Below are 13,762 nucleotides of genomic sequence, written 5' to 3' on the forward strand. Positions count from 1 at the left end.
AGCTGCCACACAATGATCCATACGCACAGTAAATGAAATGTGTGGAGAGGAGGAGGGTCAGATAAAGGCTCTCACACACACACACACACACACACACACACACACACACACACACTATGCACCAGTACACATCTGCATCATGCTCAGCCAACTCTTGGTATCTTCTTAATTCATCACTGAGGTCTCACTCCACCCAGATTTGATCGTTCTCCCTCTCTGTACATATTTTAAACAACAATAATGAAGACTTACATTTCTTATATATATAACTATATACACACATATCAACATCACTTGTATTTTGTCACCTTGAGTGAAATAAACTCCTGGATCCTGCCCCCTGATGTGGATCCCACCAAGTTTCATGGAATGTTTTGGTCTCTGTTGATTTTTGTGTAATCATGCTCACACACAAACAAATGGAGGTGAAAACATAACATTTGTGCGACCGGCCAAAAACAGCAGAAATATTCTTGTAATGTTGTTTGATAACAGAAACCAAGTATTGAGTTGTTTTCCAAAACTGCATTTTCTGCTGCCCAGTCGAGAAAAATATAAAAATATCTCTATATTCCAGAGAAAACCCGATACAGCTTTCACACTGACTCTGTCTATTTAATTTGTATTTTATTTTACCACAGCTTTGTTTAAATCCTCAGCTGCTCCTCTCAACCTGGAGAATCTGTGTTCACAAGCTCATGAAAAGATAGATAAACAGTTTCTTACATTTACTGTGACTCACGCTCACAGTCTTGCTGAGAGATACATTTGGTCTGTGAGTTAATACGCCGTCACATTCTTCACATCCTGCCTCGGAGCCTCTGTGTGTGTGTGTGTGTGTGTGTGAGGCATAAAGAAGAAGATAACACATTAGTAAGAAACTCTCCCTGCCCGCTTGTTTCTTTGAGATTTATTTAATATCTTTGTTTTATCTTTGCGCTCCAGTGAGTTGTTTTGCATGAGAACATTGATTAGACACCTCCAGTTAAATGTGGGGCTGGTGTCTGGGGAAGAGGAAGATTCAGTCAGACGGAGAGAGAGAGAGAGAGAGAGAGAGAGATGAAGAGATGAACTCAGGGCGGACGCCTGGTGACAGACGGACTGCTGCTCCCTGCATGGCTGCTCTAATGACAGCCAGCCAACTCATTCAGCAGCACAAACAAATCACTGGGACTAACCTCTGACACACACACACAGACACACTGCTCCACGCTGGAAAATCTATACCTGCGATGAGGTCATTGAATTGGAAGAAAACTGAACCCATACAGAATAAAAACGAAAGAAGATGATACACAAAATGACTCTGAGATGGGAGAGGTCATAATAAAAGCATATGAAGTGAAGATATAGGTATCTCTCACACACTCACACACACACACACACACACACACACACACACAGGGGAATATGCTGTATTAGCCCAATGTGCTCTCTAATGTCCATCCAGTCCATCCACCTCTCGCTCAGGGATGAAATTAGCTTTTTACGGTTTATTGGACTCGATGAGTTTTTCACCAACAGATGGAGATGATGCTTCATGAGCAGGAGCGATGGAGACAGTCGGTCCGGAGGTTACACAACATTAACGTCCTGATCACATCTGAACACTCTGCCTTCCAGAGACTGACAGAGAATCAGCTGCAGGTAGCATCACATTAATAATTAGACAAAGTAATACCAGTGAGTGAGGGCTATGGATGCTCAGGTTTGGAAATTGTGGGTTTAAAACCTGGTCTATATAATGTAGATATGAAGCCAAAGCATTTCACTTGCCCCCTGGTGGCTGGCTGCAGTATAGCTCATGAACCCCATCTCATCCGTGTTAGCAGATGGGATTTGGAACAAACTAAAAGGTTAAAGTACACCAAATGATGTCTATGGCACAAAATGGCAGCATTGGAAATATTTTGGCTTCACTTCTAGATAGTGGGAGGAGTTGGAGACACAATGTCTATCAATGACATCGCCTCAACCGCTCGTCCTGATTGGCTCCAGCCGCTCTGCGACTTCCAAAGGACAAGCGGCAGGAAATAGATCCAAAACTATGAGTCCTTCAAACGTGCTTTTCAGAAACAGATCCTAACAACTCACACACTGAACAAGATGTTTTTGTTGAATTTCACAACTTTGGCAGATGGATCTTTTTACAGGAGAAAGAAAACTTATATATAAATTCTGTATATCAACACAGAAGATTCACAGGTATGAGCTACAGTGTAAAACAGAATAATTAACACACTCTCAGTTGGTGTCAGTGTGTTGAGCAGATGTCTGCAGACGTCTCTGCTGCACACAAACAATTTGTTCTGTCAAAGTTTACAGCTTGGTTTCCTTCTTCCTGTGTCAGATTGAGAAACGTCAGGACGATGCACAGAGGATGTTTGTGTCTGAGTCTGACTGATGAAGACAACTGTGTGAGTTTGACACTTTTCACTCACGTCTGTCTGACAGCTGTCTGCATCTACATCTTCCACCGACTGATTTCCATGTGTCTCAAACGACTGTAATTCAACCTTTAAAAAGCTTTTTTTTAGTCCAATAATTCACTGTAATTACATCCATCCATATTAACAATAGTAAAGTCATAAAGTCTGCAACCTAACATCTATAATTTTGGCAGATACATATTTCCATAGAGACATTTTTAAAGCATTAAATTACTAATGAAAACCAAACTTAACCAAAAATAAACATTTGACCAAATATTATTCAACATGTTGGTTCATGTCCCATCCACTTACATGGAGGAGGCCGGGTTTGTTACTTACACTGCAGCTGACCACCAGGGGGCGATCGGGGCACTTTGGCTTCACTTTGGGGAGCTGCCCCTCCTCTCAGCAACGAGTGCCTTTCATAAAGCATGTTGGGAAATTGTGTTAATGTGGAGGCTGGAGAAAACACAACCCTATGTGTGACTATCTACTACACACCATGCTGCACATGGCGTGTGGGAGGAGAGGTGACACGTCTGCAGCCTCCTCCAGGTTCAGGTCTGAGACAACGTCTGATCAAACCAACGAGGACGCTCCTGTGTGGGGGGGCGAGCTACAAGAAATTTGTGGTTGAATTAAAGTGTGGGGGTGTGGAGGCCCAGACACAACACAAACATGCAGCGTGGTCCTCTACTGCCACCTACTGGTTGTAGTAGGACAAGCAATCATCCTGAAGAATCCCTGACTGTGTTGGACATTTTCAGATCTGCAAGGTTATGAAGGGTTTTCTATTGAGCCATAATGGTTTGATTCTATAAGTGCAACGTTATATATAATAGTTATGTAAACAAATGGTTGTTTGTCAACAGGATTACGCAGCAGTTACTGAACCGGATTAAATGTTGATGTGGATCCAAACAAAGAGGATCCAGGATCGTTTTTTCCCCGAGACCATTATTCATAGTTCTTCTTCAAGGGAATAATATCAATCAGTGTGAGTAATATTGTCCAGTTAGATTATATTTAATGGGATTATTGGGCCTGGACATTCCAGTGTTAGATATTTAGTTTTTCTCTATCGCAAAAACAACTACACAGATGCCTGGTTATATAGAGACTATGGTTAGAACCAGGCTTTGTTCACCATGAGGAGGTCTGGTCCTGACAAGGTGAGGGTTTAAGATGTAAAAGGTGAGAAATACACACACACACACACACACACACACACACACACACATTCCTCCATAACAAAAGAAAAACATCCTGGTGCAACTTGAATATTCATTAAGATCCTGCTAAATCCATTAAACCCACTCACTCACACACAAAGTGGTTGTTTTCTTTTGGCAATAAATTCACCTTCACCTCACCCTCATTGATTCCTCCACTAACTGCACATGAACAACATGAAATCAGTCGTGCACATAATCTGTAATTTGCCTCAGGGAGAGAAAGAAAAAAAGTGAAGGTTTGATTTCACGGTTTAATCTTTAGATGATGCAGATTCTCTCAGGAGACGGCGACTTCAATCGATTATCACATCTCTGATTTATATTAATTAAGTAGAGCTCAGGGCCGGGTCTAGACAGGCATGTATGAGGGGGCAGCCACAAATCTTGAGGGGGCATTGTGCCTAACCCTAACCCTATTTAGTTTGAGGGGGCACAACATTTATTTGAGGGGGCCAGGCCCCCCTCTTGCCCCTGCCTAGACCCGGCCCTGGTAGAGCTGCTCCCGTTGCTCACTGTGGTTCTGCAGGATGTCTTCCTTTCTTCACAGTGCAGAGCTTTGATGGGTGCTCCTCTAGCGCCCCCTAGTGGTTATCTATATTACTAGCTGCATCAGTAGAAAGAAAGAACAATAAAAAGGAACTGAAGTACCGGTGTGTGCTTATTTCAGAAGAATCCAGTGGTTGAGAAGTAAAACCAGTGAGTCGGAGCTGCTTTCTTATATTTTATTGTGATGGGGAGTCATAAAAATGGAGCAAAACTAAAGTACAAACAATACAAAAAAGAGACAGTGGATTTACAAAGGGCGTGTAGAGGACAAACAATATGCAGCCTTCGACAGGACGATGGAGCGAGTTGGCACAGAACAGAAAACAGGGCGGGGGGGGGGGGGGGGGGTGAGTCTAGGTTCGGCTTCCAAATAAAAACAAAACAAAAAGGTGAGGAGCAACGTCTTCATATCAAGACCCTTCATTAAAACAGCGAGGACTCATGCTTTTAAAATCACAGAGGTTAAGGATTCAGTAGCTTCATAACGACGCAGACAGCGGATGCACATGTAACAGATTCTATTTCTCATTCCTGTCTTTTTTCATTTTTCAGCTTAAAACAGATGTTTACAGAATACATGTTATTTTTTATTGTATGTTATTTTTTTTTAATGGTTTTGTTAAAACAAACTTCAGCTCCCGGAACCACATTTTTTTGGGGAATTTTAGTTTGTCGTGAGATTATTTTTCATACTAAAATATATTATTGTATCAATTCAAACTACAGTAATGTACACTACAATGTGTAATAAATAACCATGACAGAAAATATAAAAAATAAGAGACATAAATATTTAAAAAAGTCTGCTAGGAACTAAACAGGTATAGTTCTGTGAAAAGGGTTCTAATACTGCCATTGGTGGGAGAGTGGGTGGGGGGGGAATGGACAGAAATATGAACCAAAAATTAAAAACAGACTCAAAACAAAATACTGTTCGGTAAAACCAGATGAAAACACTTTGACACCATATCCGCTAACGTTTGTCACCTGAAGTGTGCGGCAGCTCGGAAACAACTTCATCTTAAACTTTGCTGAGAACAAGTGCACGTCACACGAGGAAAACTTTAAACCTTAAAGTTTGAGTCGACGTGGGGGAGTGAACTTCCTGCACGATTGGGGGAATGCTTCAATCTGCATCAACAGCAACATTGACGGTTTATGAAGCTCTTAGCAAAACGTTTAATTGAATTATTAAAAACTTCTTAACATCAGATTATCAGGGTCTGAAGTTCCCACTTGTTATTTCTGCTTCAAAATCCTTTAGTTTGAACTAATTAGAGATATTTGATTCTGTTTTGCAACAACAACATAAAATGGTTTGAACACATTATCAAATCTAACAGATAAGATGTTTTGATAATTGATTAATTGGCGATTGAGGTACTGAAACTTTCTTCTTGAAACTGGGATATGGATATAACAAAAATATGGTGTTATTGACAATTTTGTGTTATTGTCAATAAAGGAATTGTTTTCACTTTAATTCATGGATCTTAATAATAAAAAAATTAAAACTGATTTATGATTTATTCTAACACAACTTTAGGAGAATGTGTGTTGCCTGTTTTCTACTGAGTGAAACAGTTGCTTCGGTTTGTACTCGCATTGGAAAAACTAGTTCTAATAATGAATTGATTCGTCTTTTTGTTATTTTTACCTCCACCTATTCCACGCTTCTGTTTTATATCATTATAAAGTTTATATCTTTGGATTTTAACAACGTGCACTTTTCCACTATTTCCTCACATTTTCAAACAAAAACTATTAATTGTTAATAAGTAAAAATAATACCGATACTACACCGATAATAAAGCAACACAAAAAAAAAAATTACAAAAAATACTTGCCACCATAAAACGTGTCCCCGCCCTTCAGGTGCGGATCAGATAGTGTTCAAGGCCTCCACACGTTGCATCACTTTCACAGGAGCTACTTGTTAAGAAGGACAGTGACCAGGTTGTGTTGTTCTGTGCGAGGTCGACAAACATTAGTTAACATGGGTCTTGCTGAAGTAACAAAAGGGACTTAACACTGGCTACATGTGAGAAGAGGAAACGATAACACTGTTCAATGGCACTTTTAACAGCACACAGGTCTTGCATAAGGCTGGAGGCATTGGGGTGGAGCAGGAAAGAGTCCTGGTCCTTCACGTACAGTCTGACGGACACACAACACACAACTCACTAACACTGACTGACAACTGAAGCCCGAAAAAATAAAAAGGAGACGCTCGGGTTCGTGCGTTTTGGAACCACGGGTAACAGCCGAGCGGGTGGGGAGGGGGTGGGGGGGGTCCTCACCTGGACTCCACCCGCCTGGGCCGCGCCGGGTCGTGAAACACAGGTGCCTGATGCTGGCTGTTGAGGTTGTGACTCTACCTTCCCTGATAGGACTAATTTGGTTATGGTGTTCAGAAGCCACGTTCTCATCCCGGAGACTCCCCACCCCTCCCCTCCCCCCCAAGAATACTTTGTTTTCCTTAAGGCTAACAGTCAAACTGAAAACAAAGGAAACGCTAGCTAGCAAAGACTAACACTAACACGATGGACATCCCGCCAGCTAGTGAACATATATAACACTGAAGGGCATACAATGCATGAGGCATGTATCCATAGGTAAACCAGGAATACTGTAGTGCAGGTTTTTTGTTCGTAGAACTCAATAAAATACTGATTTAGGAAACTTCATTGGCAATAAAAAGGTATAGAAATCTTTCTCATCTTTACAGGTTAAAACGTTTCAAAACAAGAACAAGATTAGTAACACTGACCAAAGTAACAACAGACAGACGGACAGACAGACAGAGCAACCTGGGATGTGTCAGTAACAAGTCTAACAAGTTGATGGGTGAGTTTTTCCGCGTTTTTAAAATCTGTACTTCTATAAACAATTTAACACTGATAGTTAATTTTCACAAGAAAGGAAAAGAAAAGTCACTGTTTTGTTAATTTTTTCAGGTTTTTCGTTCAAGTTCAGGCACACCTGGGTTTTTGTACACAGTGGTGGACCGTTTTAAAATCAGGCAACCGCCAAGTCTGTCCTTCTGATGGCGAGGTCACGGGTTCGTCTTCACTCGTCTTCAATGATCGACACATTCCGTCTGTCCCGGAGAGAAGTCACTTCCTTTTTTTTTTTTTATTTGGCGTCTGTCACCACCTGTCCTTCCTCCGTGGGTTCGATGCCGTCAGACCCCTCCCTGATGCTTTTGTCCGTATTTGCTTCACAGTCTTCCGTCTCCTCCGTCTCCCCCCCCGCAGCTTCCTGTTCCTCCTCCATGTCTTCGTCCCCCAGCTCGACCTCCACCACGTCGCACACAAACTCCTTCTCCTTTTGTCTCAGCGCCTCCTCCTCCCTAAGAGTCTCTTCATCGGCCACCTCCTCCTCCTCCTCGTCATCATCATCATCGAAGTTCCCCTCGTAGATCTCACAGTCGCCGTCGTCCACCTGCACGACCCTGATGTCGTCCATGCACATGGCCTCGTCGTCTTCGTCCTCCTCCTCCTCCTCCTCCTCCTCGCTCTCCCGCTCGTCTGAGTCCAGCTGGGAGGGGGGGGTGGTGGTCCGGCTGTCCGACTGCGGCCCGGTGCCGGGGCTGCCGAGCTCCGAGTGGCCCTTGCCCAGCAGCGGGTGGGGGCCGGGGGGGGAGCCGTCCTTCTTGCAGTAGGAGTAGCGGTGGTTCATGTGCTGGGAGTAGGAGCCCGAGTGGGAGAAGCGTTTGCCGCACTTGTCGCACTCGTAGGGTTTCTCCCCCGAGTGCAGCCGCGTGTGCTCGATCAGGTGGTGCTTGTGTTTGAAGGCCTTCTTGCAGATGGTGCACTCATGAGGCCGCTTTCCTGCAGAGGAGAGAAGAGGAAAGAGTCAAGAGGAGGAAGCTTCAGAGCTTCTATCTGCCCGTGGAACAAGTACAGGGACATTCCAAGAATACTGTGGCTGGACCTCAAGGTATTTACCAGTGTGTGTACTTGTACATTAAGTGTGTAGCCAGGTGGATGATGTCACAGCTAACTGCTAACAGATTTTAGTTAAACCACATTCCAGTGTGAATTCCCCTCTGGAGTCTCATCTGTGTAAAATAGTGATGTCAACGTCTTCTGTGCTCGTGTGTTTACAAGCCAGGTGTCCCGTAAAAACTAGGAGTCGATAATTTAATGAGATATGATGTCACGTGTTGTGTAGTCATTAGAGAAGACGTGTCGGTGAACGTACCTGTGTGTTCGTATTTGTGCCTGAGCAGGGAGCTGCCCTTCTGGAAGACCTTGGAGCAGAGGTCACACGGGTACACGCCGTTCTCCATCCGCCGCTTCTTCCCGGCTGACTCCAGGTCTGTGGACTCCTCCACCGCGGACAAGCCGTCCGAGCCGCTGTCCAGACGTTTCTCCTCCTGAGAGACGACAAAGAAACAGGAATTTAATCATCTGAGAATCAGAGAATCTTCTGCAGAGAGAAACTCAACTTGTCCCAGAAGCTGAAGCATTTTTTAAATGAATCCATAGTTTTCAAAGTTTCCAGGCCGTTTACCTAACTGAGCAAATTAAGATGGAGCTTCATGAGAAGAACTCAAAAGTTAACAGCCTAAACTCCCACAGAGGAAATATGGTTATGAAGACAAACCTTGTGTCCGTTGAGCACGACGGTCTTGGCCCCGGAGGCGCTCCCGGGCGTAGTGGCGTAGGTGTAGGTGAGCTGGGGGATGAGGATGGTTCTCTTGGTCGTGGTGTTGATGGCACTGATACACCGCACCGTGCTCTGACCGGCGATGGCCACCAGCGTGGGCAGCTGAGCCGCGGACATGATGTTCACCGGGTTCCCGCTCTGAGCCGTGGTGACGTAGATGGTGCGGCCGGCGAGCTGCTCCTTCCTCAGGCAGGTCAGGTTCAGCGGCTGCTCCTGTTTGGTCGGAGGCTTGATGATGGTGATTTTCCCGGCTGCTGCTGCCGCCTCGATGTGTTTGGGAAGCGACAGGTCCAGGGGCTGCGCCTGAGAGTCCGGGTACTCGGGGTCCTCTGGTTCGCTCTTAACGATGACCAGGCCCCCGCTGCTGAGGCTGTGTGAGGTGGAGTCTGAAGGAGAAGTGCTTCTAGAATGCGTCTCTCCCTCTCCATTCTGGTTCCTAGTGTCTGCTGAGATGGAGCTTCTGGTCCGAGCCCGTTTGGAAACCGCTGCTTTAGTGTTACCGCAGCTTTTGCCCAGTTTTTTCATTTTGGCAAACCACTTCCTGACCACGTCCAGGGGAACATCCACGTCCTCTGAGATCTTGGTCAGCTCCCGGTCTCTGGGGTTGGCGTTCGAGGCGAAGTAGGTCTTGAGCAGGGACACGATGTCCTCCACGGGCGGCTCCTCCAGCGTCACCCCCGCCTCGTTCAGCAGGGCGGCGAACGAGGGGTCCAGGGCGGCCGAGTCCACCGCCTCCCCGTTGGCGGCCTTGCGGTGCTGGAGGAGGTGCAGCGCCTCCAGGTTGTCGGGACACTCCTCACATAGTAAACATGAACTGGTGCCGTTGGCTTTTGGCAACTGAGCAAAGTCTGAAGTTTCTAAATTGTCCACATCTGTCCGTGAGGCCGCCTCGCCTGAGACGGGCACCGAATCCTCCGGCTCCGTCTTCACGAGTGAGAGATCGGCCGCCTCGGGGGTGGAGGCCTTACCGGTGATGGAGGGGGAGGGGGCCGCGGCGATGCTAGTCACAGTGAGAGGGGGATTGTTCTTGATTACAAACGGCTGGGTGGTGGCGGCGGTGGTGCCGGGTGCCGGGGTGATGCTGTAGTTTATGATGATCTTTGTGTTGCCGTCGTGATCCACAAACGCCGGCAGGCTGATGATCTGCTGCTGCGACTGCTGGAGCACAATTCCGTGCTTCCCCTGCGTCACCACCCCGTTGGCCGTGCCCAGCACCTGACGCAGCACGTTGCCGTCCAGCGCCACCTTGAGGACGTTCTGCAGATCGCTCAGGTTGATGCTGATGGGCGACATCAGGCCCACCGTCGGCACCACCATGGCCATACCCTGAGGAATGGATGTAGCCGGGGCCGCGGCCGTCCCGGAGACCCCCCCGTTCACCACGCCGTTGGTGGAAGTGGCCGGCGCCGCCATCACGGGCTTACACGAGTACTCCACGGGTTCGGACTTGATCTGGGTGATGGGCAGCTGCTCCTGGAGGGGTTTGCTCTCGGTCTTCTCTTTCAGGATGATGCGGGCCGGGGCGATCACAACGGGTGTGGTCTGGGCGGTGGGGGGGGCGGGTTTGATCAACGTCCTGGTGGCGCCATTGGGGAACCCGAGGGCGGAGCCAACACACTTCTTACTGCTGATGTGGGAGCTGTAGGAGCCGGAGTGGGAGAAGCGCTTCTTGCAGTTTGAGCATTCGTAGGGTTTCTCACCTGAAAGAAGGGGGGGGGGGGGGAATACAAAGTGTTAAAAACAAGTTGGTGAAGCTGCAAAAGTTGGGAATTGACAAATTGGCCAGATATTAAACCTTGTTGCTTAATCTGTGAATAGTTTTAACAAAAACAGAATTATTGTTTATTATATGTTCATTCACACATTGTTCAATAGCTTAGTTTATATTTCTGGATGTTTTGTTTAGCTTTTTTAACCATCTTTTGATAATTGAATTTCACTTTATTCTTTATATAAAACCACAACTTGTACATGCATCTACACAAACTGTCAGACTACACTGCAGGGATACAACAGCTGGCTGCTTTGTGGGGAAATGGTCCTAGAATCAATAGAAACACACATTTCTCTGCAAAAAGTTGTTGTTACATAAAACACAACTCCAGCTGCACCTTGACTCTTTGTGTGTACTCTGTTCAGCACCTTGTGTGTAACAGTAAAACCAAACACTCTACAACAAAGTGCCACCTCTCTGATTTCCCTATTATAACTGAACGGTTTATTCTCATTATAATGTTAGTGTGTGTCCGTGGTTGTTAAATGCACAGACCGGATTGAACCGGGTCGAGTTGTGCAATAACAACACATGGACTCTATGCTCTCACAAAACTCACTGCTGACGATCAGACGTACACAGACACAAGATGCACAACTGACACGGGAGCTCCCCACGCGTGACAAAGTAACACGTGTTGTGTCGGTGCTGTGTCGGTGCCCTCCGCCTCCCGTTCCGTTCCCCCGCAGACCAGAGCCCGGCCGCAGCGTTTTCTCCCGGGGGGACTCACGCGCTCACCGGACCCGTGCGTGAGGGGCTGTGCAGCGAGGCGCAGCCATCTTTGCGTGACGCGGTGTTGTCGTGCACCGATTACGTCACGTCTCAGCCACGCAGCCCGGGGCCGCGGGAAATCCCAGTTCGTAAACAAACTGACCCGCGTGCAACAACACACAGTAATACACACGCACACACACTTATCCACTTATTAACACAATAAAAGCAAATTGGCTGTAGCTTTAGAACTAAACACAAAGATCTGCATCATCTGAGTAAACAACAACAACAACACGCAGCTTAGTTCATCTCAAATCAATAACAACCTCGTGTCTCCACGGACCCACAAACACATCCACACTCCAGCACATAGACGGGGCCGTAGCACCGGGATCTTACCGGGACTGGTCGCGGGAGCGGGGCGCAGGACGCGGAGCCGCTGGGTAAACACGCACTGCACCATCTTCTTCACTTGCACGTGCACAACGCAGGTTACCGCGGGACACATGGAGTTTAAAACCCGCAGCTCTTGCTTTTAAACCTGCAACAGGTTACACCCCCCTGAACAAACCGGAAGTTTACCCCCCCACAGGTAACAATAGTAGGATGGCTGCCTGGTGGTTGGCTGCAGTGTAGGTTATAAGCCCCGCCTCCAACATGTTAGTTGATGGGATACACAAGTAGAAAGTGCAAATCTTTTATGATTCACATCGTTTATGTGTTTCATAATAACTGATGTTTGTTCACTTGTTAATTGTTTTGTGGTAAATTTTGTTTTAATTGGTTATTTGATGGTTTTCAAACCAGTAAGCTGACGACACCACAGTCACTGGGCGTATTACTGGTGGAGTGGAAACAGCATAAAGACATGAGGGGGGACGTCTGGTGTGAGGAGAACCGTGTCTCCCTCAAGACGGACAAGACAAAGGACATGATGGTGGAGGTGAGAAAGGAGAAGAGAACTCATCTTCCACTGTTCATCTGAGGGCGTGAGTCGGAGGAGGTGGAGGAGGTGGAGGAGGTGAGCAGCTTGGAATTCCTGGGCGTCTACGTCAGTGATCACCTCACCTGGACACTTAACACCAACCACCTGGTCAAGGAGGCAAACGCCTGACAGGCTCGTCAGGTCCTCACTAGCCTCTCTGCAGGATATCCATCTCCACATTCCCCACAGAACGGCCCAACTCCATTGTCCAGGACCAACCCCCCCCCCCCCCCCCCCCATCATCCACGGGCCGTTCACACCTCGGCCCTCTGAAGGTCCAGACTGAGGAGCAGCCGTTACCCAACTGCCATTAGGCTGTTGAATACTCAACGGCCCTGACACCACCCTGGACTATCTCAACAAACAGAGCCATCACTCTGACCCCCACCACCCCCCCCTTATGCACACAAACAAACAAACAACCACACACTTATCTCATACCACAACCAAACTGTCCATTGTAGCAGAAGGCAAACTAAGAATTTCCTCCTACAGGACCATATCTATCACAATAAAACACCTTGAACTTTGAAACTGGCTGAAACAAATCAGCCGTTTTCAGACACAACCTCCTGTAGAACTGGACTCAGAGATAATCCAGAGTTTGTCTTCTACACAACTTCAACACAGCAGGAGGTCTTCTGTACAGACACCTTCATATTATGGCTTCATTTCTGGATGGAAGTTCTCCTTATATCAGAAACACATATTCACTCTTCCTGGGGGTGAGTAAAGCTCATAAATGAGTCGTAACAGGAGGATAGTGGATTGTGTGTGTGTGTCTCTGAGTGTGTGTGTGTCGTCACTATAGCTCACCGCTGTGAATGCGCAGATGCTCCTTCAGGTGGTGCTTGTACTTGAAGGCCTTGGAGCATTCGGTGCACTTGAACTTGCGTGGACCACCTGTTCCTCCGACACACTGGGTAACGTGACGCTGAGACGAGAAGAGAAAGTAAATCAACACAAGAACAAGTGTCCAGATGTGATCATAAAGTTTTAAAATAACACAACACAAAGGCAGAGTGGAATCAAATCAATGAACACAACAGTGGGTAAAAGGTTTGGTCTTTTAAAAAACGGGACAAGGGGATTTTTAAGGAAAATCGATTATTCATGAGACATTTGTTTTTCCTTTATATATCAAGACTGAAGTTTAATTTAGAAAAAAATAAATCAATGTGCATTAAAGAGAAAAACAAATTGGTTAATTAACGTTACTATGGCCTGAGGACATTTCCTGCTAGGGAGCGTGACACCTTAGATAAATGCTCATAGTTCACACAGAGTTAAAATAACCCTGGTTTATAGATATCAACGTGGAAAATTCAATAACCAGCTTTATTCAAGACTTCCAGTAAGTTATTGAAACACGATGGGACTCTGATCGGCTCTTTGTCCGGTG

At 46.3% G+C, this 13,762-nt stretch overlaps 1 protein-coding gene across 1 annotated transcript in view; it reads right to left on the minus strand.

The window, feature by feature from the left end:
- Window positions 1-4,375: 4,375 nt before the first annotated feature.
- zeb1a (zinc finger E-box binding homeobox 1a) overlaps window positions 4,376-13,762 on the minus strand; it is a 48,780-nt gene continuing 39,393 nt past the window's right edge. Inside the window, exons 5-8 of the mRNA XM_053438561.1 lie at window positions 13,177-13,294; window positions 8,825-10,587; window positions 8,420-8,594; window positions 4,376-8,046 (exon numbers count right to left, since the gene is read on the minus strand). Of these exons, the coding sequence (XP_053294536.1) occupies window positions 7,349-8,046; window positions 8,420-8,594; window positions 8,825-10,587; window positions 13,177-13,294 (2,754 nt within the window). The 3' untranslated portion in view covers window positions 4,376-7,348. The remainder of the gene's footprint in view (window positions 8,047-8,419; window positions 8,595-8,824; window positions 10,588-13,176; window positions 13,295-13,762) is intronic.

This window comes from Pleuronectes platessa, chromosome 13 (assembly GCF_947347685.1).
Source record: "Pleuronectes platessa chromosome 13, fPlePla1.1, whole genome shotgun sequence".
Lineage (NCBI taxonomy): Eukaryota > Metazoa > Chordata > Actinopteri > Pleuronectiformes > Pleuronectidae > Pleuronectes > Pleuronectes platessa.